The sequence below is a fragment of the Leptonychotes weddellii genome, chromosome 9 (genome assembly GCF_054177405.1).
Source record: "Leptonychotes weddellii isolate Sample4059 chromosome 9, ASM5417740v2, whole genome shotgun sequence".
NCBI lineage: Eukaryota > Metazoa > Chordata > Mammalia > Carnivora > Phocidae > Leptonychotes > Leptonychotes weddellii.
The window spans coordinates 31,920,380-31,948,345 of record NC_138377.1 but is presented as its reverse complement, the minus strand read 5'-3'; the positions used below and the strand labels follow the sequence as shown (position 1 = coordinate 31,948,345).

The window sequence follows — 27,966 nt, the reverse complement described above, 5'->3', positions numbered from 1 at the left end:
GGTCCCAGTGAGAACTCCTCCTAGGGGCTCATACAGGCAGCCACACCTGTGGTTTGAAATATTTTTTATTTTGTAAACATCTGTGTTTAAAATAGATGAACCCTGCTCACAATTCATATATTGGACCCAAGACACGGTACACGAAGTTCACCCATCACAGGGAGATGGTGGGGGCCTGGGAGCATGTGGAATGCCTGGGGCTGGGCTGAGTCTCAAGACAGCAGGTGCAGAGATGGTGAGGAGTAAACAGGCAGGAGCGTCTGCTCAACAGTCTGGGCCTAAGGCCAGATCCCAGGCCACCTCCCGGACTGGACAAGTTTAGGGGTGAGATGCTGACTCCGATACCTGGTGAGCGTAGTTGACCCTAAAGCTCCAACCCTCCTGCTCCCATACCTCTCCCCAGCGGTGGCCCTGGTGGATGGGCTCATCGGTTCATAAAATCTCCACTCCGCGTTTTCCCTTCCAGAACCCCTAGGTATAGTAAAAATTAGTCCCTCTGTCCCGAGGGGGCTGGGAGAGAAAGACGCGCGCTCTGCCTGACCTTCAGGGAACACTGTGACATGGATCCACAGGTTGGAGCCAGTGCCCAGCAAAACGTCTGCTCTCCGAAGCCCCTGGCTGCCGGCACCCCGAGGGCTGGTTACTGTCGCCCCACCCCTGGTGTGTCGCCGTGTCTTGACACCCGAGGAGTCAGTCCTCAAGGAAGCATCCCAGCCATATCATGACTTCATCCAAAAGAGTCTGCTATCTTTCTCATCAGCTAACAATTTATAACTATCCCTGCCCTCCTTTTCCTTCCACTATGTTAGCCTATCCCTGGTCCTACATCCTGAGCTACCCTCTCCTACTCTAAGAGTCAGGAGGAAAGGTTTGGTGATTTCTTACCCACCTTTTTTTTTTTTTTTTTTTTTTGGAGGAATAAGGAAGCAGGGCTCTTAATCCTTCACACGTGTGGGCCCTGGACTTCGGCCTTTCGTCGGTCAATGTTCAGTGCTCGAGTCTTTGTTTTAGCTCCAGCCCGAGCCATGTGATGCCGCTAAAATGTAGCTTAAGAAGGAGCCTCCAACCCTGGGAAGGTGGGGAAGAACCCCACTAGGGCCCGTCACTGACTTGCCCCTTCTTTAAAGCGCCTCCCTCAAGCCACCTTTGGGCCATGTGGGGTTAAAGAAACTTCTTCCTGAACAAAGAGCTCTGGAGGAAGGAGTCTGCTTCCCTCCTCCTGCAGCCACAGTGCAGGTGGCTCCTCTTCAAGGAGCTAGAGGGGCAAGATGAGCATTTTGTCTAGAAGGCTGAAGAGAACAGCACCAAGCATTTCTACCCGGGGCCTTCCTTCTCTCTCCCCGGGAAGCCCCTGCCCTTCTCCCACAGACTTTGAGTCTCAGGAAAACCTTGAGCACGGAAGGCTGGGTTTAGTGGTTATGTCACCTCTCACGTGCCAGGGGGGTCGTGGGGAAACGCCCTTCTTACACAGAAAGGGAAGTTGCTGCCATATTCCCTTCTGGTCTCCTCTCCCTCGCTTTCACCTGATATACAGGGGCTAGTCCTTCAGGTCCAAACACTCCCCTTTCTGGGGTGTGTGGTTGGCTCGTCAACATCAACATCACTGGTCTCGCCGCCCGCCCCCCTCCCCCAGGCTTTCCTTGTCCCTGCAGTGCCCTGAGGCCTTGGTACACATCTTTAAATTCAGGAGCCCAGGTGGGGAGAAATTGTATACACACTGCATGGGAGGTAGAGAATGAAGGTGACCTTTATCCCTGCCTCCTCTCGACATTTTTTTTCTTCTCTGAAGCACCTGCTTCTGAGCTCACTTTCCGCAAGAAGCAGGTGGGTAGGCAGCCAAGCAAGGCCAAAGCTGGGAGGGGGGGATTTGGGGGGCAGGCAGGGAAAGGTGGGACAGCCCCAGTCTTGAGGACCACCAGTTTGGTGTTTCCTTCCTACCTTGATGTTCCACTTTCCCTGATCATTGGTGAGGCAGGCCCACAGCACAGGAAGGGGCGGTGGGGTGGGCAAGATAGGAAGAAGCACCCCGTAGGCTTTGGCCCCTTCACAAAGCAGGGTGGGGGGCGGTTCTCCCAGAAGAAGAGTATGGAACATCCCCATGAGCCTGAGTCCATTCCCTTGGACAGGGTTAGGAAGAAAGGAAAGAAAGAAGCTGCCCCGGCAGCCACACAGCAGGACGGCGAGGGCAAGAGGTGTGAGGGGCTTTGATACAGAACACACTAGAAGGGGGAAGGGGACAAGGAAGAGAGGTGGGAGGAAGAGAGGAAAAGCAGAGAGACAGGATGCACTGAGAAAGAAGGAGCCCTGGAGTGGCCTCACTCCAGACGGGGCCACTGTCTGGGCGCCTGGGGCGGTGAGACCGCGCCCGCAGCATACTGGGGGCTCCTGGCGGGCCTGTGGCGGGCAAACAGGCGGGAGGGAGCCCCTCCAGGCTGGAGGGCGGGGGCAGAGGCTGCTCTGAGATGACAGCGGGGCTGCTCTCAGGGCCAGGCAGGGGAGTAGCAGCTACTGGTATTCCACAGGGTCACCCGAGTGAGAGGAGAAGCAGGGCAAAGCCCGGACTCCCTGTCTGCCACAGGCCTCCCGAGGGGAGGGGGATCGGTGGGTGCTCCACGCAGGACCCTCAGCACCAGCAGGCTTTCGAAGAGTTCGCCGGGCCCTCAGGTTTGCCCTCCTCTTCCTCCAGCTCGGCCAGTGCCAACTCGGTGCTGGCGCGTGTCCGGAGACCATCCAGCTCCTTCCTGTGGGCCTGCAGCACCAGCTCCGTCAGCCGCGTGAAAGACTGGGAAACCAAGGGCGGCGGGTGAGTGGGGTGCCGCCTCCTCTTCCCCCTGCAGCCCGGTGCTCGTCCTCTGACCCGCCGCCTCCCCGCTCCGTGCAGCTCCTCGGGACTGGGCCACGGAGGCAGGGCTGCGGGGCTTTGGGGCTCTCACCTCTTTAATGTTGAGGTTGGTGCAGGCACTTGTTTCATAGAAGTCCATGCCATACTCCTTAGCCAGCTGCAAGAAAAGAACATTCCTGAAAGGGAGTCAGTAAGGGAAGGGAGGTGCCCACAGCACCTGGCACACACTTGTGCCGCAGCCCTCACAGCCCATGCTGAGCTGTCACTTCTCAGACCAGGCGGGAGCTCCTTCCAAGACACAGGCCAGCCGAGAACGGAGAAGACGCTCCACAAAGCCCCCCCGCACCCCCAGCCACCTCCCGGTGCCCACACATACATCAGGAGACGAAGATCCCCCAGTCTTGTGCAGGAGGTGGAATTGACAAACCCGGGCTTTGGGGTCAAAGAGATCCAGCCTTAGAGGCCAGTGATGCCACTCAGCAGCCGGACGACCTTGGACAAGTCACTGACTCTAAGCCCGGCGCTGCCATCTGTTAAAGGGGGATGAGGGTGTCTATCAACCAAAGTCACGGAGTGACTGAAAGAGGTCATGCGTCTCAAAGCACTTGCTTAGTGCCTGCCATCCATACAGTGCTTGATAAATACTATTCTAGGAGGGTTTATTCTAGTAGGGTTTGCCTCTACTTTCAGATTTTTCAGTGATCCTGTATTATTTTTGTATACCAAAAAATCCATTTTATTTTAAGCGCTATGGACAGAAAGAGGGAAAAAAAAGCTCTCGAGGCCCTCAGAGTGGGTGGATGACTCTCGTCTCCATGGTATCCATCCTTCTGTCCTCTGGGAGGGCTGTGTCCCTCGGCACCACCTTCCTACCCTCTCTGCTCCGTGGCTTCTCCGACCGTGAGCTTTTCCTCCCTACCCCTTCCCAGTATCAGGACAGGGGTGGGGTACCTGTAGACAGTAGCCGTGCCATGATGCTGCTGGGGAAGCCAGCGACTTGGAGCCCTTCCTCCCCACGAACACTGGGATGACCTCTTTAGCAGAGGATAATCCTGCTCTGGGGCCCTTAGAGCTAGGAGAGGGGCTGTCCGAGAGGTCCTTGTTTTAGGATGGGCCCCAAATTACTGTCCCAAAGGACAGAAAGCAAACTCTCAAGGATGGCAACTGGCCCGGAGCCTCGGGGAACTGTGGGAGGTGCAGGGTGCCTCAGGATGGGGACAGAATCCTGGGTCCCAGCTCTCAGGACTGGCCCTGGCCGCAGGAGATGTGAGCAATGGACAAGGCCAGCTTGCTCCACTTACCTGCTGCCCTTGCTCCCTTCCCACCTGCCGCTTCTGCTCTTCATCAGCCTTATTCCCTATAAGGATCTTCTGGACACCTTCTGGTGCATACTGGGGACAGAGGACAGGCAGAACCGCCAGTGAGTGCTGCGCTTCCCCCCCAGCCCCCACCATACAGGCTTCTGGCCTCCACACCAGCACCAAGCTCCAGAGCCCTAGGGACAGAGCAGGCAGACTGGGTGCAGGCACGAGGCTGACCCCAGGGGGCCTGGAGGGCTGTCACGGGGACAGCTTAGGGTGGGAGACACTCTGGCTACTCCCCGTACTTCCTGGGGTTAGATAGCTGGTATCTGAACTGGCAAGGACGTTGCACTTAAGTCCACCCCCTCATTCTACAGATGAAAAACTGGGGACTCCAAGAATTCAGATGGCTTGCCCAAGGCTCCAGAGCCAGGACTAGAACCCCAGTCTCACGATTCCTCCTGCTCCTGAGATTTCAGGAAGGACAATGGTCCCAGGGTAGGTTCTGACCTAACTCATTTCCAAGGAAGAAGCAGCCATGGCGGCCTGGGTGGGCGCAGGGCACGGATGGCGTGGCAGCCTGGGCTTCTTCCCCATGTCTTACTCACCCAGAGGTCTTCATCCAGGGCTGGGAAAGGCAAGGTCTCCTGGGAGTGTTTGCTCACCAACCCCGAGAGCTTCGGCCCTTCCCATCGCCTTCCCCTCTGAGGCACCCTTCCCCCACCCCCAGCGGTGAGGCCGCATCTCCTACCTCATCCACATCACTGACCCACTTCATGATGTGCTGGTAAGAGCGCTCGCTGCTAATGTCGTAGACTAAAAATATTCCCTGAGAGAGAGAGGAGAGAGAGATGGGGGAGGGAGATGCACACAGAGTGCACAGGCATGGGTCCAGAGGCAGGTGTGGTACCTTAAGTGCTGGGTCCCACTCTCCCTTCTCCCTGCTTAGCATAATGAGGATCCCTCGGCACCCAGAAACTTCTCCTTCTCTCTCACACCCCCAAAGCTATTGTGCCCTAGGCCTATCACAGAACTCTCTGAGGTAGGAAGGCACCAAATCTTCTGACTGGGGTCTTTGGCCCAGGGTGGAGGGTGGGGATGAGGCTGGGGGACTTGCCTGTGGTGTGTGCTCAGAGAGTAACTGAGGAGTGTGTGATGGCGACCCTCCCCAGCAGGCACTCCGAGGGCCCTATTCTGGGCGTCGGTGGCACAAATATCTCAAACGCCCAGAGCTGGGAGTGTGGATGGCAGCATCCCACCTCCAGACCCTGAAAATGGTGGCTCACCTGGGCCCGTCGGTAGTACTGCTTTGTGATGGTCTGATATCTCTCCTGCCCCGCCGTGTCCCTGCCGTAGAAAGCCAGGCCATCAGAAGGGCAGGGACCATGGAGCCAGAGGGGAAGGGGTGAACAGGAGCTGGGAGACCCTGTGCCCTTGCAGGAAAGACTGGGGAGCTACAGGGTGAAAAATCAGGAGCTTTGATCCCCAAAGGGGTCTGAACATACCCGACTCTGCAGGAGAGAGGCCTGATGATCGGGGGCTGACAGGGCTTACAGGGGCCTTGTCAACTCAATCAGTGCCAGGAGCCCCAAACAAAACTGGGCCTTGGGCAACCCTCTTTAGAATTGGGCCACTGTGTTCAGACAGGTTGGACTGCTCCACCTCTCGTCCCTGTGGGGCCTCTGGGGCTTCTCAAGGCAACGCCCATAGCATTCTCCAAACTGGAAGCAGCTCCAAAGGCTGGCGAAGGCCGTGCTTGCAGAAACCTCAGGCCAGAGAGCCACAGCGGCCCCCTGTGGCTACTGGTGGGAAGTGCACCATGCCGTCCTGGGGATCTCTCCCCAGGGTCCATCCTCAGTGTGCGGTGTAACCCTCCCTCCCATGCACTGTGGCATGGCCCAGGGGCAAAGTTTCCATCCTAAAACAAACCCACACTCGTTAGTTTGCCAATTCCTTCTAATTCCTGCCTTTGGGTGACTTGTGGCCAATCCCATGAAGTTTCCTAAGAAAAAGAGATTAAGGCTCATAGAAGCAGGAGATGGGCTTTGAGACATTTGCTTCTCTTGGTAGAAGAGGTGGCCTGTTATCCCAGATGCAGCCTCGGGATTTTCACACATGGCAGTGGTGGCCGGGGGAGCAGCCCCATGTCTCTCCTCCTCCCCAACTCACCAGATCTGTATCCTCACTTTGATGCCATCTACCTCTATGGTCTTCATCTTAAAATCCACACCTGGGGAAAGGAAGAGAGCAAGGAGGTTAGGAAGAGTACTGCTGGGACTGAATAGTAAAGGCCCAGGGCACTCGTACTGGAAGGGATTCCCTATGGCTTAATATGGCAGAAAGATGGCATGAGGTAAAGGCCTTCTTGAGCCAAAGATTGACCCTAAGGAAGTATCTGGGGCTTTGAATGGGGCTTCCCTTCCTCCTTGACCTGAGAGTTGCCGGCAGTAAAGGGCAGGGGTGGGAGGGGGAGCGGGTACAGGAGGAGGGCAGAGTGAGTACGGGGGAACCCACTCCATCCACTGCCTCACTCAGCCCCCAAATGTGTCTCCCTCTCCTCAGTGTGAGGTCTTCTATTTACACTTCTGGAGGGAACTGCGAGTATTTATCCCCCCCTGGAACTCTAACCGCTAGGAATAGCAACCTACCTAGTTTGCCTGTTTTGTCTTTTTTTTTCTTTCTTTCTCTGCCTTATTAATAACCAGGAGGGGATGTGGTGCTGTCATGAATGTGGGGAAGGCGCAGGGACCCTAGCAGAGGCCCACCAAGAAGGCCTGGTGGCTCTGCTGTTGACTAGCCCCCGCTTACTGGAGAAGGCACTGTACTCCTTTATTTAGAAGGAGCATGGGCTTTGAAGCCAGGCCTGACTCCAGCCACTTTGGTCATAGCTATGACTTCAGGCACCTTGCTTCTCTGAGCCTCCACTTCCTCATCCGCAAAATGGGGACATCACCAATCATTTCAGAGGGTGGATGAGAAGACCAGACGAGATACAGGGCCTAGGACCTGGGAGATACTCAGCTGACTGCAGTTACCACCATAACCTAGTACAGTCCTTGTCCGTCGTGGGTGCTTGTAAGTGACGACCAGCGACCGGAGGACCAGGCAGTGACGCAGCATGCTGCTGGGGGAGGGAGGGGAGGACAGACAGGCTTCTCAGGCTCATGTGCCCAAGGGCTCAAGGAGCTCAGCTGCCACAAGACCCAGGAAGCATATGGCATTTGGCAAAGCGGCCCAAGGCAGAAACGTATTTGGGGAAACTTGCAGGACGAGCCAGCAGCTGCAGCACGCAGGTTTGAATCAGTGATGGCAGAGAGGAGGGGAGACATTTTCATCACCACGCCTCTTCCCAGCTCCAACTGTGCCCGGGCAGGGTGCCCGGTGAGGCAGGAACTCTATCGAGTAGGTTAATTAAGCTTAAGTCTTAGTGTACTCCCCGGAGACAGGTCAGGAATGGGCAGCATTAACGCGTTTTCAGGTGGAGAACACGGTCAAGGCAGAGTTCCAGACAGAGACGTAGTCACCAGGCTGCACGGCCCAGCCCCAAAGCCCCCCCGCCCCAGGTACCAGAGTCCCCACCACCCTGCTGTCCCCCTCAGCATTAGTTCTTCACCAATGGGGGGTGCTTCTCCCCTTCTCTGACCTGTCCCCAGGCTTCCACAAATACAGACGGATCCAATTTAGGTTCTTCCCTCTCCCCGTCAGGACCAACCATCATTTAACCAGAGGGGAGAGAAAGATTCTGAACAGGCAACCCAAACTGGACCAGGTTGGTCAGACAGGATTCATTTTCCGCCTGCACAAGCTGATTCATAGCTGTTGAGCTGTACTCTTCCAAATGGGCAATGTCTGGCCGCCATTCTTCCGAGTGTGCTGAGAAAGCGAGGGTGGGGGCAGGGGCGTTCTCACCCCCTCCTCAGACAGACAGTTGTCAAGAATTTGCTTCTCGCCCTCCCTGGCATAGAAGGGAATCAGGAAATTCTTGTTCTTTCATGGACAGTGAGAACCAGCAATTTGGTTCATCTTACAATCAACCTAGCTCATTATCATACTAGTCCAGCAGGCCTGGTCCAGGGCAATGCCTTACAAAGAGGGGTCACAAGGTGGCAGGGAGGGAGACAGAAGGTTCTACCCTCCCTTTATTCCATACACTTCTATGGGAACTTACTATGTGCCCTGCACAGGACTAGGTGCAGAGTGGTGGAAAGGACATAGGATCCCTGACCTTACAGAGCTGAGTGGGAAGGAGACAAAGACCAGAGAGGTAAGATAACTAACCCAAGGTCAGCACAGCAGGTGGCAGAGATTTGAACACAGGCCTGTTTGGTGCCAGAGCCCGGGATACCCCCAGCACTGCTTCTCAGGGCAATGAGAGCTGTGTATTAACGAGACACGGAGACTTATCTATGCTGATTTCTCTGTAGGTCCTGAGGCCCAGGCAGGGAAGAGCTCCCAGCACTAGGGGACTCCACCCGAGGATGTAAGCAGGTGTTAGAAGAGGCAGCTACCCTGGGAGTGAGCGCTGGGCTTGGATTCCTTCTCCTGCTTCCCTCACTTCTTAGCTGTGTGGCCAGGGGCTGAGGCTGAGGGATTTGGGCGGCCCACAGCACCCCCACACCCATCCTCTCACAACTTAGGTCTTCCTGACCACCCAGTAAAATCTGTGGAGCTTGGAGAAAATGCTTCCATTTTGGCTATTCATAGGCACTAAGCAAGAAACACAGTAAGTCTGGGCCTTTTGAGGGATTTTCTTTCTCCCACCCACCTTTTTTTTTTTTTTAAGATTTTATTTATTTATTTGACAGAGAGAGAGAGAAAGAGCACAAGCAGTGGGGGCAGCAGAGGCAGAGGGAGAATCAGACTCCCCATGGAGCAGGGAGCCTGATGCAGGATCCCAGGACCCCAAGATTATGACCTGAGCCGAAGGCAGACGCTTAACCGACTGAGCCACCCAGGTGCCCCCACTTTTCTTTAATAATAAAAAAAAAGATGAACAGTCCAGTGATCTTCTAGTGGACTCTATTCTTTCTACTCTCCCTGGTCCCATAGCCTGGATCTCCCACTGTGTCCACCTACCAATCCACAGCCCACCATGCCCTTGCCCACCTGTGGCCCATCCATCTGTGTGGCTGTTAGTCTTCTCCTGCTGTTGAGCACTGCAGGGCAGTCAAGATGCTAGCCTGGATGGTCACCCACAGGCTCCTGCTTTCTCACCTCAGTGGGGCCCTTGTAGCTGCTGGTACCCCATTTATAAGGGGGTGCCCATCCCTTTCCCCACAGCCACCATCCCCTCGCTGAAGGCTTCAGCCCTCGTGCCCCCCCTCCTCAGTGCCACTCACTCAACAGGACTCCTCCACTCTCCAGGGGTGAGCCAAATGCTGCCTGATGAAGCCGGTCCTGAGGCCCACCTCATTTCCTCAGAGTGAGCCTCTGTTCTCGTCACCTTCCTTGGGGAAGAGACCTCTATCCTTTCCAAGCCTCAGCTCCCAGCTCCTCATCAGCCCCCTCTGGGTGCTCGTCCTAACGGTCTGGCCCCTTTCTGCTGAGGAGGAGAGATACTCTCCCCCCACCTCCCTCCCCTGTGTGTTCTCACTCCGGCTCCTCCAGGGTAGCCCTCCTCAAACGCCAAAGTGCATGCAGACCACTCGGGGACTGTGTTAAGATGCAGCTTCTAGACAGTGGTTCTCAAAGTGTGGTCCCCCGACCTGCAGCATCAACATCAGCCGGGGCTTGTTAGAAATGCAAATTCTTGAGTCCCACCCCAGACAGATGGAATCAAACTCTGGGGGCGGGGCCCTGGAATCTGCATTTTAACAAGCTCTCCAGGTGATTCTAATGCATGCTGCAGTTTGAGATGTGGGCTGAAGCTTCCCACCGGAAGTGCCAGCTGAGGCGGCATGGCGTGCTCCCATTCTCCCGGCGTGCTTTGCAGGTGCTCAGCTTTAGAATCCCCTGGGCTGATTGTTTTTTAAATGCTGCTACCTTGACTGGCCTAGACCCATTGAATCAGAATCTGAGGGCAAGGGCCAGAGATCTCTATTTTTAACAGGGTGGCAGGGGATTTTTAGAAGAAAGTTTGAGCTATAATATAGTGAAAGAGCTATCCGTCAGCCTCGGAATCAGAAAGACCTGGGTCTGAATCCAGATTCTGGCACTTGCTGTGTGACTTTGGGCAACTTTCAACTTGTCTGAGCCTCAGTTTTCTTTCCTGTGGAATGAGAATACCACTGGCCTCCTCGGGGCTGTTGTGGGCTGTGGATTAGGCCATGGATGTGAAGCACCTGCGCACAGTAGGAGGCACTCGTCTCGTTCCTGCCTTCCCTCTGCTGAATAACTGCTTCCCAGCGAGCGGCCGGGCAAACCAACCCAGAGATCAACATCATCAGGGAGCGTGTCAGAAAAGCCACTTTCCAGGTCCACCCAGACTAGTTTGAGAAGCACTGTCTAGCCCATCTCGAGGCAGAACCACACCCAATCTGTGATCCTCATAATTACACTTGCCGCGCACCCCTCAGCTAAGGAATCCAGAGGCCTCAGTCCTCGTGCCAGCCCTGTGAAGCAGGGAAGAGTGGTGACAACCACCGGAGGCACAGGGAGGCCGGGCAACTCCCTCCTGCTCCCACACGCAGTGGCTGAGCCAGAACCGGAGGAGGACTGGCCTCCTGACAGCCGCCCGGGTACCGCTCCCTCGACCAGCAGCTGCAGAACCTTACCGCCTTTCCTGTCGCGCCCTGGCATGCCCCATACCTGTTCTGCTCTGATGAGGCATCTAGAAGCGAGGCCCTGGGCACTCGGGGAGCAAGCCCACCATAGGCTAGTTTCAGGGGACCCCGGGCTCCCTGAGACAGGTCAGGATTGCACTCAGCCCGGATGCATCACCCCGCACAGAGCCACATCACTGTCCCCAGGCACAGGGAACACTGTGGTGTGAACAAACAGGCTCACTGCCTCCACACCGCTCCGGCAGACTTTCCTGAAGATGCGGGGAGCCCTGGGGGAGAAAGTCAGGAAGAGGGGGCCCTCTACCAACCAAGTACCGAAAGCACAGTGAGCCGCTCACCATTTTTCTCAGCATCTCGGATGTGCCAGTCGTGGTGTCTCTTCTGGCTGGAACTGCCCAGCCCAAAGCTTCTGCTCAGGGAGGCAGGGCTGGGTACAGTGTGTGTTCTGTGGCGAAGCAGCTCCTAACTGGACCAGAGGTGGATATCTGACCACAGGAGGCCGGTCCATCACTGGGCTTGCTGGGGACCCCCAGGGGGACCTGGCCAACATGGGCAAGGGGATCTAGCTAAGCTGATCAAACCAGCTCCCTCCAGACGGTGCTGAGGGCATTGGTGAGCTGGTAACGAGAAGAACATGAGGCAGACGTGCAGAGAAGCAGAGATGCCGAAAGACAGAACACGCTGGCCAGAGTGGGGGCTGGGGGCGCTGGATCCTGGCACAGACCCCACCGTCCAGCCCCTGGGTATCCTCAGAGCACACCTGCCTTCCCTAGTGAAGCCTGAAGGCGCCTTGGGATTGCCTGGAGACGCACAGCCTGTGTCTGCCCAGCTGCACCGAGGCCGGCGGGCAAGGGGTTTCAACTTTGGGGCTGAGAGGAAAACCCCCCCCAATTCCCTGCTTGGTGCTGCCTCCTCGTTTTTGTCTTCTAGCCCCAACCAGGTGTAGAGTAGCTAAGGGCCAGAGAGTATATTTTGTAACTGACAATGTTTTTTGTTCCGAAAAGCTCTGCCTCCGATCCAGCAGAGCGCGGGGCCCAGAGAGCATGAGGAGGGCGGGCGCCCGCGGCCCGAGCGCAGGGCCGGGCATCGGCAAGGAAAGCTCCTCAGCTCGGTGCCTCCTGCCAGGACTGTGGACGTGCTGCCCTCCTACGCTGGCGGCCTCCGGCTCTTCCGTGGCTCGGTCCGGACAGCCTCTGCCTCTCCAGCAGCCACTCCCGGAGACCGCGAGGCCACAAGCGGAGCGTGGAGCGCAGTGACGGGGCCGCTGTCAGAGAGCAGGAGGAGGGACAAGCTTGGCCTGTGCGTCCTGGGGGCTGGAGCAGGACAGAGGGACAGGACAGCGGGGACGGCTCACTGGGGCTGGTAACACCGCAGCTCACTTATGGCGCCCTCAGTCTGGTGGTGAGGGGCTGAGAAGCCTGGGAAGAAGGGAACGGGGCACATTCAGGGGGAAAGAACACCCCTTCCCATCACCACGGGCCTCCAGAGAGAGCCCTGGGAAGCATGGAGGACGAGCGGCGCGGGCGGTAAGAACACAAGCGTGTGGTCAGAGTTCGCTTCCGATCCCGCCTTTCCCACGCATGCCCGTGGGGTCTTCTTACCCTCTCTTTGCTGTTTCTTCACCTGTAAAATGGGAATGACAGTCCCAGTTGTGGGAGAAGGTGCAAAGCCCATGACACGGGGCCTGACACACAGAATTTTATGAAATGTTAGCTGAAGAAGCTGTCAGCTCCCGAGGGGATGAGGAGATCAGGCAGCCCAGGGTCACAGTTAGGGGCAGACAGACAGAGCTCTGGGAAGGAGGAGGAGGGCAGGGAGGTGACACAAGGGGCCAGCGCTCAGCCACAGTGTTCCAACAAAAAGAGATAATGCCACCCACCATGGAGCCCAGATGTCCCCCTTCCTGCAAAGTTCGGGTGTGCCCATCGGCAGGCCAGCACCTAATGGGTCAACGTCAGGTGCCAGCTTGCCTGTCTGCCAAGTGCCACATGTTTCAAGTGGAAATAAGGTTCTTTCTGGGTGCCAAATGTTATCACTGTGATCAACCACAGCCCAAAGGACCAGCAGCGAGACTCGAGCCTTTTCATTAGCAAGGAGACACCACAACAGGAACAACTTAATACACCTGAAACCCAAGGCAGACACCTGATCCCTGGAGCAGTGCTGGCTCCAGTTACCAAGCCCAAGGCCCAGGAAGGCCCCCCGCCCCTTGCTGGCAGGCAACCAGCATGTGCTGCACATGTGGGGCTCACGTGGGCTGTGGTAGGAGGTCACCTCCAAAGAGGTCACCCTGAGCAACCCCAAAACAAGCTTTGGGGAAAGGCAGACCCTGTGGGGAGGTGCCACCCCAAACAAGGCATCAGAGTGATCCCCATTTCAAAACCCACTTCTCTCGGCAGGAGAGAAAACCCGTAACACCAAGAGACCAATGACACCATCGTCCCCCTAACTGAGGGACAAATGAGGGGAAGAAGGGGGACAAGAACAATACAGAAGGTGAGCTAAGAGACAAATCTCATGAGAAGATTCAAGACAAAGGCTCCCGGCACACCAAAGTCCCTCCTACCACGTAGGTGCGGGGAGAGGGGAGAGCGTCGTTGCCCCAAACCTGCTACTTGCTGTGTTCCTCTTCCTTCTGTCTGGGGACACAGCCTCACTGTCTGCTGGGCTGCATGCTGCCACCTGACCTCCTCCTCTTACCCACTCGCAGACTGACTGTCCCTCACGCTGGCCTCGCTCTGGGGAGAAGAGGCACCAGGTTCTCTCAGCAAATGCGTTAGTCAGCATTCGCACCCGCTCGCTCTGGGAGGGGTGGGAGGCAGAAGTAAAAGAGGCAGCCCTGGTGTTTGGCAGACAGAATCCTGATCCTCGAGCTCCAAGGCCGTGTTTCAACCTCCAGGACCCTGAGTCAGTGGCTCTGATTCGGATGCCACCCACAAGAAAGACTGCAGATTTCAGAATGATATTCTAACCCTCCTTTTTTTTTTAAGATTCAAACAAAAGCATGCACACACACACTCTCTCTCTCTCAATGTGATCAGAGGTGATATGAGGACCAGGACAATTCTAGAGGTTACCACCTGCACATAAAATCTTGAAGGGCCAGTCTTTGGAAACCCAGGGCCCAGAAACCCAGGGGCTATTATCACGGAGAAGGATTTCCCAGTCGAACATGGAGTCCCATGAGGCTGGAAGGAATGCTTGTCCCCACTGCCTGAGCCCTAGGTGCTCTCCACTCCAGATCCCTTGGCAGTGGGGTGGTCCTGGAAGTCACTCCAGCAGCCGGGCTGAGCTGATGGGAATTGCCCCAGTGACTCCAAGCGACAGGCAATACTGACCTTAGTCTAAGCGCCGGCCCCCTCATCTCTGCATTCACCAAAGAGTACCCCGCTCATGCTTTCTGGCTGCCTGCTATGTCTGAGCTTCCCCGTAGGACACATATCTGAGCAGAAGAGCTAGACGCTACTGGAAACTGCTTGCGCCTTGCAGAATTCTCTGCCTCTTCTCAGTCCCAAACACAAGGGTAGCATAGTGAGTTTCTCGTTGTCTCTGAGTCCCAAGACACCAGGACTAGCTGCAGCTGCCCTCGGGAAGAGCAAAAGTCCTCGAGGAAAATGCATGCGTGCATTCATTCATTCATTTATGCATTCATTCAAACACGCTGTTATTGAATGCCTACGAGGTGCCAGGAACTGAGCTAGGTACTAGAAGGCACAGCCGTGAAGAATACAGAAAGATCCTTGTCTTCAGAGAGCTTCCATTCTAGCAGGGAGGACAGATAATAAGCAAATTAATCAATACTTTCAGAGTGATGTTAAGGGGCAAATGCAGAATAATGGAATAAAGAGTGAGGAGAACCATGTGAAAGCTGCTTTAGATTGGCTGGTCAGCGAAGACCTTTTAAAGTAGGTGACATCTGAGCTGAGACCTGAGTGACAAGAAGGTGCCATCACAAAGATCTGAGAGACAAGGGCCCCAGGCAGGAAAAACAGCAAATATCCCTCAGGCAGGAACATACTTCAGTCAAAATTGAAGTTCCTCAGAAGAGAAAAGGAAGAGGGATCCACATTACTCTTTCCTTTGTTATAAAGGCTGGGGCAAGGGGGAGGCGGGGGGTGGGAAGAGAAGCACAGCAAGACCCTTCCCTTCTCTGGGATCTCAGAGGGACCCAGCCTCGTGTGTGTGCACACACATACACACACATACATATATACATACATATACACACATATACACACATACCTCTACACGTACACATACACACATATACACACACACCTGCATATACACACACCTGCATATACACCTACATATACACATACACCTACATATACACATACATATACACATACACTTAAATATATACATATACCTACATATACATATACACCTACACATACACACACATATACACATACACACATACACCTGCATATACACATACACATACATATACACATACACATACACCTACATATACACATACATATACACATACACACACACATATACACACACACCTGCACACACACCTACACCTACACACACACCTGCACATACACACACACCTGCACATACACACACACCTGCATATACACATACACATACACCTACACATACACATATATCTACACATACATATACACACACACCTACATATACACATACACCTACATATACACATATACCTATATATACACATACACCTACATATACACATACACACACATATACACATACACACACACCTGCATATACACACACACCTGCATATATACATACATATACACATACATATACACATACACTTACATATACACATACACATACATATACACATACACATACATATACACATACACTTACATATACACACACCTACATATACACACACACCTACATATACACACACACCTACATATACACATATACCTATATATACACATACACCTACATATACACATACACACACATATACACATACACACACACATACACACACACCTGCATATACACACACACCTGCATATATATACATATACACATACACATACATATACACATACACTTACATATACATACACTTACATATACACATACACTTACATATACACATACACATACATATACACATATGCATACACATACACTTGTTTGGAGGATCTAACCTGAAGAATGTACCAGAAACTTCTCAAACTTGGGGCCAACTTGGGGACTCCTTGCCCCCCACTTTATGATAGGATCTCTATACTGAATGGCTCATATGTGTAGAGCACAACTGTTCCTGTGCACATAGTAGGTACACTGAGTAGGTACTCAGGGCACGCCAGTTCCCTTCCCCTTCCCCTTCCCACTGCCACGTGCACAAACCTACATAGGGCCTCTGGGATACGTGCCGTGCACTCCAGCTAACCCTGGCCTGCTCCCCTCTGGCAGACCCCTGACCCGGGCCTTGCCTCCCCGAGCCTGCTACTGAGTGGTCAGTGGGCACCACCGAGGCAGCCAAGACCTGCCAAGCTACTGACCACCCACCCCTCTGCCCTCCTCCTGAGCCTCTTCCTAGGCAGGGCCACGTTGACAGGCAGCAGAGGTTCCCAGAGAAAAAGACTGGGGTTGGGAGCCTCAGGAGCAAGCGGCTTGTAGGGGGCAGGGCCTCCAGATGTGTCTGCCTTCACACAGAGCCAAAAAGCTAACTCTTAGCAAGGATCTAGTTGAACAAAAGCTGGTACGACCACGGCCCGCCCCTACCAGCTGGCCCAGCCAGGCAGAAGAGTAGAAGCCCCAAATTATGAGGTGTTTTCCACAGCACCTCCTCCCCCACCCTTTGCCCCCTGAGGAACCACCCCAATGTCACTCCTTCTGTGAAGCCTTCACCAACCAACCCAGGAGGAGTTTATCACCAAGCATCCTGACATTGCTTTTGCATACTGTTCTGCTTGTCTGGATGCCTGACTTCCCAACTGTCTGCACTACGAACTCCCTGAGGGCAAAACAGCATCTTATTCATTTCACATTCCCATTGCCTGGCAGAAGGCAGATATAATCATACATATTATTCAACAAAATGGAATAAAGGAAAGAAAAAATGGATGTGTGGGTGAGTGAGAGAATAAATGAGTGAATGAATGAAGTCAGTACATCCCAGGAGAAAAGATCAGTGAGAAAAACTTTTGAGACTGATTGGGGAATGACCCACATTTTGAAGCCAACTGTCAGCCTCTTCAGATTATGGGGCCCCAGTCACCGAGTTCTCAGTAAATATGTTCTCAAAATAGTGATATGGGAGGGCAACACTCAGATCTCACCCTCCAAGGTCCCCCAGACAGATCCCCAATCCTAGCCCCTGACGGTTCCCCAGTGGGTCATGTCAAGGAGGCAGACTTGGCCGACAGCAGAGGCACAAACGTCCCTCCGTCCCAGAGCCATTGGTGCACTGGAGAGAGGTTCGCTTGGCAGCCTGTGGAAGGGTCTTCTGGGATGAGCAAGGGCATGCCCCAAGCCGGTCTGGAGAAACTGCAGAGGAGGTGGTTCAAGTTTGGGCCAACTGCACGCAAGATGTGAGCTCAGTGTCCTTGGGGCCTTTGTTTCCCCTGTTCTAAAACCAGGCTGATGATGAATCCTCTCTTCCTCAGTGGGAGGAATGAAATGTCCGGGAAGCTTCGTGGCCCCCGACAAAGCACACTGCCCAGGCAGGAGAGCCAAGGAGAGATCACACGCCTGTGCAGAAAATTGGCAGTTTTACAAGGAAACGGGCACAAATATTAGATTACAGAAGAAGGCCCTCTGAGAAGAACTGGCAATCAGGGTAGAAGGGTAATGGCCAAATATCGACTTTCGTGCTATAAAGCTCATCACCAAGATGTCTGGGGAGCGGGGGAGGATGGGAGGAGAACAGGAGGAGAATGGGAGGAGGGGGGAAGGGGCAGGAATCCGGGCCCTCCAAGCCGGGGGTGGTTGTGCGGAGCCGGGAAGGCGGCACAGGTGTGCAGAGCAGCTGAAATGAAAGCGTCCGAGGGTTTCAGAGCTGTTCTCAGGGATCACATCCTTGGGGCGTGGGGTGTGCGGAATGGGGGCCTGAGGCAGGGTGACACCAGACAGAGCCCCCTGTCCTATCCTCTCAGGCCACCTGTCTCCCCACCTCCTCCCCACCTCACTCTTCCGTCCCCGAGCCTCGCACTGCTGGGGCAAGGGTGGGAACCTGGCACAGAATCGAACATGAAACCCGCAGCCTACTCCTGTGACCCCCAGAGCGGAGCTGGTGCCCTGACTCCTGTTGGTTCACTGCTGGATCCCCGGCTCCTCACAGGTACCTAGCGCAGTGGGTGTTCAGTAAATAGTGCCCAAATCACCGAATGCATGAATGATTGGCCTCAAAACGCGTTACTGACAGTATATTAATCTCTACAACTTTCTTATGAGCTAGGAATAACAAATAATAAGAACAAGAATGGTCATAATAATAGAATCACAGCGGCTACCATTTCATTTGAGGGCTCGGCCAAGCGCTTTGCATCCATTAGCCTCTGTAATCTTCACAACGACCTTTAAGAAAGAGTCTGTTACCCTCTTCAGTTTACAGATATGGAGACTAAGGAAAGAGCTGTTAATAAGCGTCTGAGGGTGGCAGAGATGGGTAGGGCCATGGGGGATCTCGTGCAAGTCTGCACTCTTTCCATTCTCCCCACGGCTTCTCCCCTTCCTGCAGTGAGGCATCCTGTGCCCGCAGCATGCACAGCAACCCCCCCCCCCGCCCCTCCCCGCCCCGTGGGGCGCCCAATGCCCAAGCAGGAGGATCCACGCCCCCGGGGCCTTCCCTGGCTCTGGCCCTGCCCCTCAGTCACCCGAGGCCCTAGCGCCAGGCAGCCCAAGCCAGCTCAGACAGAACTTTCCGGAGAAAGGGGATCTGGCAGCAGCAAAGCCAGCCCCAGGAAGCAGCCCTGAAGCCACAGCGGTGGTTCAACCGGTCAAACCAGAAAATCACCTGGCAGCCACCTTGGAACCCAGGTGGCCTTTAAAACAAGAAGGTCTGGAGGCCATGTGACACATGTACTCCGGGAAGAGCAAGGATGGTGTTCCTTCAGCTTCATGAGTGGCTCACATGACATTCCTGGCCACCGTGCAGAAAGCGAACCAAAGGCCCCCTGCATGTAGATGTCCCTTAGGCTGGGACACAGTCTCCCTGCCAGGGCAGGCAGCCCAGGACACATGAGGCCCTTTCAGAAGTTGCCAGCTTGACTGGTTTCGAACGGCTCTCCACTTCCTGGAGGGAAAGGAGAATCGGGGCCGCTGTGGAGTTTGGTGTGGCGGCCACAGGAGGGGTGTATGGCAGAGAGAAGAACTGAGCTGCTACCCCAGCCCTTGACTGGTCTCCCTGCTGCGGGTCTTAACTCCCACTCCCAGCCAGGACCCTAAGTGCCACTGTCACCATGTCATTCCCCAGCCCAGGAACCTTCTATTCCACTGCGGAGGCCCAAGGCCCACCTCCTTAGCCAGGCCCTCAATGCCCTCTGCCCTCATTCATCCATTAATTCAACAACACGTAGGAAGCTCGAGCCTGGCCCTATACCAGGACGATGAAAATGAAGAGGACTAAGATTTGGTTTTACCCTCACGCCCTTAAAGTAGCGTCTGGGAGACAAAGAGACAGAAACAGAGGAACGTTCTCACTCTTCCTCTAAAAACTCCCTTCTGTTCTAGCCAGACTGCCCAGAATCCCAGGAACGCCCCCTGGATTCCCACCTCTGTCGTCTCTGCTCCTGTTATCCCATCTGCTCCTTCCCCTCCAGGAACGGAAAAGCAGCCCACACTGCAAGGCCTCCCCTTAGCTTCCCTTCCTTCTAGAGCCTTCCTTGCCACTTCTAGTCAGGCTGGCCTCCTCTAGCCCTTTGTCACAGCAACAGCACTCTCGGTCCCCTCCCCGGTCATTGGCTGCCTCCTGCACCCTGGCATCCTTATTTAGCTGCTGGTAATGCCCCCCAAGAGCTCCGTAACAGTAACAATGATCCTGATTGATCCCCCACATGTGAGGAGTGCTTCACCAAGTGCTTCCAGATCTTGTTGTGGCCTTAGCTCTTTTTGCTTGTGTGCAGGAAAAGGTGGCCTGAATAGGTCGCTAAAGTGCCTGGCACAGTGCTTTGCAGTGAATCCTTAATTAGTTTAACAGGTGAGGAGTCAGCAAAAGCCATTAAGGCACGGGCTGCCCACCTGCACACGACCCCCGTCTGGGTCGGCACAGCCACGTGGGGAAGGCTGGCTTGTGGCGCAGATCCAGCCCACGGCCACCTGTCTACCTGCGGACTAAAAACAAGAGGGGCAGTCAGTGCCTCAGCCGACCTGGGAGGTTTCCTCACTGCTCCTGGCAGGCCCTTCTCTGGAACGTCACGGGCTTTTAGAGCAAATGCCATCAATAGTAAGTCACAAAGGTGCCAGCCTAGGTCACATCAACATGATCCAAGAATCTGAACTCCGTCTTGGCAATAACTAGTGAAATGCCTCGTTTTCCCCATTTCACCAAAGTCGCTCCGGGAAAGGTGCCTAGATCAGTGTCCAGCATGGTAAAAGAATGTGTCTGAGACATGGAGCAGCTTGAGAGAGGTGACGACGTGTCTTATTCATCTTGCAATCTCCAGGTCTCAGCCCTGAGCCCAGCTCCAGGACCTGGGCATTTTTTTCTGAATGGATAAATTAATGACTATGAATTGGTAGTACCCATTTTCTTGGCTCCTTGATTAGCCTCCTGGCTGCCCTTCCGAACTCCGTGGGAAACTCTCTGGAACCCTGCAGGGAAAGCTTTCCTTGACCATCCAGCTCTGTCCCTACGTCGTAGTTCTTACTGAAAAACATGCCCGAGACCAGATAGAATCCCAAGGGCCTTAGGTAGTGTTGGACAGAACGCAGTCAAGAAGCCCAGTGGGCAGATTTGAAAAGGCTAGTGGGAAGAAAGACAGGTTTCTTTCTTTCCCATGAACCCAAACTCCTAAACAGTCCTCTGCGTCCTGGGAAAAGGTGGACCCAACCACCAGAAGCAGAGGAAGCCCCTGCTCAGGTTTTAGGTCAATACACCAAGGGCCTTGAGGGGATGGGCTGGGGAGTGTGCTATCGAGAGACCCCCACTCAGTTCGCTGACTCACTGCCTCTAAAGTCGTCGGCCCCAGGGGGACTCTGAGGACGACCCTGTGACCTGTGAGGGGAAACTGCACATTTGTCTCTTTGGCAGGAAGGAGGTGTCCAAAAAGAGAGGAGACAAGGTGGGAGAGACAAAAGGAGAAGTGCTGGTGGTTAGCAATTTGAGGGCATGGGACTTAAGGACAACACAAGCCTCAGAAGGGCCATCTTGGGATTTCAGAAACATCGCTTCCCTCATTTGTCTGTGGGAGAGGGGGACACATTTCCTAGGGGAGGCTAGCTCCCCTAACAACACTGAGCAGGAGCCCAAGACCCTCTGAAATGAGGTGGATGAATAAAGTGCTCCAGGGAAAAAACCTAGGTCATTCCTTGGCCTTGAAATGTGGCCAGAACACCAGCATGCAAACAACTGCTCATCAGGCAAAGCCTGGGGGCCACCAGCAGCCCACAGCCCTCTGTGATACCTCAGCAGTTCCTGGCGCCAAGCCCATCCATAAAATAGCCACTGAAAGTTCCCTTAAGTGCTAACCTGCTGCCCTTTGTCCCTAAGCCAGCAACCTGTCCCCATATCCCATCTGGTTCCTCAGCCCCTCCCCTGCTCACTCCCAGGCCTTTCCCCAATGCCTCCTCTTCCCTGAGCCTTCCCTAGAGGCATGCAGTCCTCCCTTGGCTGCCAGTACCCTGCCCATCCCTCCCAGATAGATAGCTCTCATCCATGCAGTGGCCCCTCCTGAGCTCCAGAACTCCTAGTAGCCTGTATGGATGGATGTATCTGTTCTCTCACCTTAAGTCCCTTGAAGATAGTGAAGCAAAGAGAGAATGAGACCCTGGGAGCTCAAAGACAATGACAACAATAATAACTAGCATTTATCCAGCTTCACACGTGTCCAACTTTGTGTTAAGTGCTTTTACAAACATAATCTCATTTAATCCTTACAGCACCTCAGGAGGTAAGTACTGTTATTATTCCCATTCTACAGATGAGAAATGCAAGCTCCAAAGCTTAAGTGGTATTCAAGGTCACACTGTCCCAAAGTGAGGTCTCCAGGTCTATGTGACAACACAGACTGCCTCTTAACCACGGGTCTCTGTCCCTCCTGGCTCTACCTGCTCCCTCTTCTCTCTTGGCAGGGGAAGGTGTGTTGGGAGGGAGGCTTCCACCCTCCAGTGGGAGCTGAGTGCTGGGGGCGGTGGGGTGGGGGGAACCTGGGCCGGGCTGAGGCTCCTCCAGGGCAACAGTGGGGGACGCTGTTAGATGTGGTGGGATTCCCTCAGCTCAGACCTCCCAGAGGAGGAGGCCCCTCAGGGCCCAAGGGGGAGAACCCCGCCTCAGAGGGGGGCCACCCACGCCCTCCCAGAACAAGAGATGGCATCACAGTCCAGTCTGGGAAGCCACGAGATCTTGTCCCTCTAAAGCACAGGCTCCAGCATTGCCAGATCAAAGCGATGTACTGGAAGGTGGGTCCTATCAGCCATCTGACCCGAGGTGTGGACAGTAGTCCTGACATTCCCCATCCCCCTCAGCCTCCTTCAAAACAAACCTTTTGCCAACTGTTTTTCTGGAGGTGGCTAGTAAGTGCCCCTTTCCCACGCAAACACGCTCACCGAGTCTCTGCCCTCCTCCAGGTGTCCCACCTTGTGGCTTACCTTCACAACTGTGCTCTGGAAACTCAATCCCTTTGGCCCCTCCCTTCCTCCTGTCTTCCCCCTCCTGGCTCCACATTGGGTCACCCCTGAACTGAGGGCACCCAGTGCCTCAGTGACGCGGCTCCCCACCCTGAACCCCTCTTCCGGAGCACAGGCTTTACTTCCCCTCCCCCTCTCCACCTGGGGGTGTGGGGAAGTCATTTCGGTGGCTAGGATTCTCGCTGCCCAGCTCGGGGTACCCAGGCCTAGACTCGCCCGGGTGGTCTCGGCTCCGATGCGCATGCTCCCCAGTGCGAGGCCGGAGAACCTATCCCTAATCACGGACCACAGCAGGGACGCCCCCACCTCCAGGACCCGCTTCTCAAGTCCCCAGGCGGCGGCCCCTCACCGGGATTTCTCCCCTGGTCCTGGCCTCCCGCGCCAATGCCTCCAGCCGGAGAGGCGGGCAGTTCTCCCGGGCTGGGGCAGGGGCCGGGGGCGGGGGGGCGCGGGCCAGCTGTGGCGGTGGGGAGGGTTGGGCGCCCCTCCGGCCACCGCCCCTTACCGATGGTGGAGATGTGCGAGGAGTGGAACTCGTTGTCGGTGAAGCGGCACAGCAGGCAGGTCTTGCCCACCCCGGAGTCCCCGATCAGCAGCAGCCGGAACAGCACATCGTACTGCTTCGCCATGGCTGGGGCCGGCGCGGCCCGGGGGGCTGCGGGCGGGCGGCGGGCTCAGCCCCGCTCGGCCGCTGCCATCGCGACGCGCCTCCGCCGGGCGGACGCCGCGGGCTGCGAGGAGGAAGCCGGGCCGGCCCGCTCGCTCGGGGCCGGGGAGCGCGGCGCGGTGGGAGCGCGGGTGGGAGGAGAGAGCGCCGGCGGCCCCCGCCCGCCCCTTCCCCTGCGCCGCCGCCGCCGCCGCCCGCCCGCGTCCCGGGAGAGGGGGCGGGGAGCGCGCGCCGGAGCGCGGCGACCCCACGGCGCGGGCCGGGCGGGGGCGAGGCGGGCGCGCTCCCCGGCCCGAGGTTGCGCGTCCGGGGCTGGAACCCGGGCCCCTCCCAACCTCCGTGTGCCGGACCCGCGAGCCCGGGGAAACGGTGCGGACGTTCTGAATGCGGGAGTTGAGGTGAGCTCCCACCCGGCCCACCTCTACCAAACTCGGCTTTCGGGTCTCATCACTTCTCCCCAGATCCCATCCGGATGCTGGCCCTGCTAACCCCGCCCCGGCACCCCGCCCCTGCGCGAGCCGGGTCGGGCCTCCCAGAGTTGGTCCTCACTTGGGCTCACCCCAGGTCGGAAGGCCTTGATCAGGGTCTGCTTTCAAACACCCATCTCTTCTTGAAGTCGCTGTCTCCAGGAACACTCGAGAGTGTTGCTAGAATTCTCTCTCTCTGCCATCTGGCTTGCCTATAAACCTGTGTGACTGTGTCTGCCCTCCTCCAACCCCTCATCCCAATTTTAATTTAAACGGGTAAAATTTCTGCTGATCTCCTCCACTAGGGTGAGAGCACAGATGATCATAAAAACATATCCGAATGCACCATCCTTCAGACAGGCAACAGTATCTGTTTTGGGTCTGGGCGGCTTAGATGCCAGGATGTTCAGGATGCCAGTACATTATTTCGGACCACTGAGTATTTCTGCTGGTGTACACCCATGACACCAAAGAACGCATGGGCCTCTTTCGAGACGTCATTTACTAACACTGAATGTGTTAGCACCAGAGAGAGGCAAAGGCGTGTTTTCTGGAGTCTAGAAAATTGTGTATTCCTGAAAACAGTATTAGGGGTGAACAAGCCCAGCTCATTAGATCTTTAAAAAGTGGTCAAAAGTGTGTATCTGAGTATTGGATAGAGAATATATTTTTCAGTAGTAGGTTAAGGAAAGCAGTAAGTCCATCTTCTTCACTTGAAGAGTTGTATTTTAGGCAATGTGTCTAAATTTATAATAAAGAGGAAAAACTCCGGAACCGGACAGCTACTTTGATGATATGAAAAGTTGAGAAAATGGACCCTGTGAATTCCATTAACATTTTTCAGATTTCCAGGTGTATTTTTCTTCACTGGATTCACACTGGGTTTCAGGTGCGTGGTGGGGTCTCTGGAGTTGGGCACACTGGGTTCTAACCACAGCTCCTCCACTCACTGGCTGTGCAACCTTGAGCATGTTACTGTATGCCTCCATGCCTCAGTTTCCTCATCTGTAAAATAGGGATATCTTCACAGGATTGTTGGAAAGATGATATAATGTGTGGAGAGGACTTAGCACAGCACTTGACGGTACTCAATAAGTGCTGAGGGACAGAAACCACGTAATGTTTTCCCTATGCATACATGGATGGTAAGTGTATCCCACAGATGGTCAGGGATGTTTTCCAGGAACTCGAGCCATCCTGCTGTGATTCTTATCCACACTACCACATACAGTGTGGAGTGCAGGTTCAACTCAGCCTGACCCCCTTTGGGCACTGCAGCTGCCTTCCCATTGATTGGCATCTTAGTGATAAATATTCTCTGCAGGCCTGCTTAGTGGGACCATGAGTGGCTCTCTGTTTGCCTCTGTCCAAGAAATAGGAAAGAAGATGCAACCTGAGGTAAGTGCCTAGTCCAAGAAGAAACTTCACTTTGAAGGAAATGGCTTTCCCTAGGCAAGACAGGAAAAGAAATGAGGTTTCCTAAATGAGTCTGGGGAAATAAATACTCATACTCATAAAAAATTAAGGATATCTCGGGCGCCTGGGTGGCTCAGTTGGTTAAGCAACTGCCTTCGGCTCAGGTCATGATCCTGGAGTCCCGGGATCGAGTCCCATATCGGGCTCCTTGCTCAGCAGGGGGTCTGCTTCTCCCTCTGATCCTCCCCCCTCTCATGCTCTCTCTCTCTGTCTCATTCTCTCTCTCAAATAAATAAATAAAATCTTAAAAAAAAATTAAGGATATCTCATTATACTTTATTCAGTAGCTTACATTGTTTTAAAAACAGAAAAAGCAAAAGGGGATCATCTAGAAGTCCAAGCTAGACATCTAGATTGTCCATTCATATCCTGACTCAGCTGCTTTCAGAAATATGTCTGTGTGTGTGTGTGTGTTTCACACACTATGAGATGGAAGAGCTATGATTTTGGGACAGTGTTAGCAAAAGAACTATATAAACTAGTGAAGACAACACAGTTTGCTTTAACCAGGGACTTTATAAATGAAATACCTAATTCCACCTCCTTACATCAGCACTCAGTGGGACATTCTGGCATCCTCCCCAGTTGAGGTCAACTTGGACGGGGACAGGTTTCAGTAGAGCTGGGAGACGTCTAAGAATGGTTGCTGGATGTCTCTCCCACAAGAAGCCTCCAAGAATCAGTTTCTCAATTATGTTATGCTCATTCTTTTACCAGGGAGACAAGTGCCTGCCCCTGCTTCCTGCGACCCCCCCTCCCCCACCCCGGCCCAAACACAGAGCATGCTCCCTGTTTAAGCAGCCAGCAGGAGCACCGTTGTGGGATCTGCCATCGCCAAAGCTGAATAATGGAAGAGATGTGCTGATAGACAGCCCACTGCTGAGACCAACATAGCTGGACCGTGGGGCTCTTCATTAGCAAAACTCTATGTGTCTTCCAGACTCACACCTGTGTTTCCAACCTTGACTGACGTAAGTGATATGCTCACCTTGTAGAAGGAGTTCCACCTTATTTCAGGACTAGAAGAAACAGGACAGAACCCCCCCCCCCCCATCATCTCAGTATTATCCTCCATTCATATCCTCTTTCTTTTTTTTTAAGATTTTATTTTTAAGTAATCTCTATACCCAACATGGGGCTTGAACTTAACCACCCCGAGATCAAGAGTTGCATGCTCTACTTACTGAGCCAGGCAGGTGCCCCCATCCTTTTTCCTTTCTATCTCTAATAAAGAGAGAAAGGGGGGAAGACTGAAATGACAAGGGAAGAGGGGGGGAAGGCAAGTTCTCAGAGACACATGCATTTTAGGGTTGGGGACCAAAGGAAACAATCCTGATGGTAAGTCAAGCTAACACAAAAGGGCCCACAGCACCACTTCAGGTTGTCCTTGGTATCCTGGCCACCACCTTCAGGACTGGATTAGCTTGGGCTGCCATCACAAAGTACCACATAATGGGTGGCTTAAACAATAGAAGTTTATTTTCTCACTGTTCTCAAGGCTAGAAGTCCAAGGTCAAGGTGTTGGCAGGGTTGGTTTCTTCTGCAGCCTCTCTCCTTCCACCTGGCCATCTTCCTATTCACATTCTATGCCTTTCTGTGTCCTACTCCTCTTCTTGCAAAGACATCAGTCACATTGGATTAGGGCCCAAACATATGACCTCATTTTACCTTAATTACTTCTTTAAAGCTCCTATCTCCCCAAATAGTCACATTCTGAGGCTTTAGAGGTTAGGACTTCAACGTATGAATTGGGGAGTGGGGAGAGACACAATTCAACCCATGATAAAGAACAAATCCAGGAGCCTCATCAGATATTTCCTATGCACAGATAGTTTTTAGGAATGATTTCATTATCTTGGAATAGGAAGTAAAAGTTAAACCTTTCCTGTGGCTTCCTAATGGGTGGTCTAGACTGTCGATGGGAGGATTTCATGATGGGACAACCTCAGAAGATTCTTCCCTTTACGTGACTAGAGTTGAGAAGACATAACTAGTAACCACCAACCAGGCAATGTATGTCATATCAGACTTTTACTGTCAAAGTTATGTTTGGGGGGGTGGGGTGGGGACCCCATACTTAGGAATCTATGTAGGAATAAAATCATTCATTATATGTATTAGTTAAGGCAATGTTAGATACTGTAACAGATAAACCCTTCAATCTCAGGCACTCACATATAGACTTCCCTCTCATGTAAAGTGTGTTGGGCAGCAAGGAGGTGGGAATGGGGGTGGCTCTGTGCTACAAAGTCATTTAGGCACCCAGGGTGGCAGAGGCTTTGCTGTCTTCAATAAGGACTTCCACTGTGGGACTCAATTTAAAAGCAAGACATGCTCTTTATAGGATATGCTTTTCAGGATCAAGGAAAGTGCCCACCAAGCAAGGATTGGGAAATACCACCCTCCAGTCCCTCACACTTCAAGGTTACAGGCTTTCTTTTTTTTTTAAAGATTTTATTTATTTATTTGACAGAGAGAGACACAGCGAGAGAGAGAACACAGCAGGGGGAGTGGGAGAGGGAGAAGCAGGCTTCCCGCCGAGCAGGGAGCCCAATGCGGGGCTCGAACCCAGGACCCTGGGATCATGACCTGAGCTGAAGGCAGACGCTTAACGACTGAGCCACCCAGGTGCCCCCAGGCTTTCTTTTTCTAACTATACCCCTGAGACGCCCCTCTAAGA

The 27,966-nt window shown here is 54.0% G+C and overlaps 1 protein-coding gene and 1 long non-coding RNA gene across 3 annotated transcripts; one reads left to right on the top strand and one right to left on the bottom strand.

Annotated features, from left to right (window-relative positions):
• Positions 1 to 49: 49 nt before the first annotated feature.
• On the bottom strand, positions 50 to 24,053 carry RAB15 (RAB15, member RAS oncogene family). Of its 2 annotated transcripts, none has more exons than XM_081830376.1 (7): positions 23,903 to 24,053; positions 6,313 to 6,373; positions 5,430 to 5,490; positions 4,895 to 4,972; positions 4,144 to 4,233; positions 2,934 to 2,999; positions 50 to 2,782 (listed from the first exon to the last, which is right to left on the bottom strand). In XM_081830376.1, exons 2-7 carry the CDS (start codon positions 6,357 to 6,359, stop codon positions 2,624 to 2,626), a joined length of 501 nt encoding a protein of 166 aa, XP_081686502.1. In that variant the 5' UTR covers positions 6,360 to 6,373; positions 23,903 to 24,053; the 3' UTR covers positions 50 to 2,623. The 2 variants fall into 2 exon arrangements, with proteins under 2 accessions (XP_081686502.1, XP_006738681.1); XM_006738618.3 differs by lacking the exon at positions 23,903 to 24,053 and adding an exon at positions 23,182 to 23,477.
• Positions 23,549 to 27,966, top strand: LOC145723409 (uncharacterized). Its single transcript, XR_014148420.1, has 4 exons — positions 23,549 to 23,741; positions 25,135 to 25,208; positions 26,004 to 27,717; positions 27,925 to 27,966. It is a non-coding gene; the product is annotated as an uncharacterized LOC145723409 (long non-coding RNA).

What these genes read in the sequence shown, in the direction of transcription:
- RAB15 (XM_006738618.3), bottom strand. Translation starts at nt 23,305, where the DNA reads ATGGCGAAGCAGTACGATGTGCTGTTCCGGCTGCTGCTGATCGGGGAC. An exon ending in AAAGTGAGGATACAGATCTG is followed by an intron (nt 5,491 to 6,312) that starts GTGAGTTGGGGA and finishes TTTCTACGGCAG; the next exon opens with GGACACGGCGGGGCAGGAGA. An exon ending in GAAGGGAGCAAGGGCAGCAG is followed by an intron (nt 3,000 to 4,143) that starts GTAAGTGGAGCA and finishes CTTTTCTTGCAG; the next exon opens with CTGGCTAAGGAGTATGGCAT.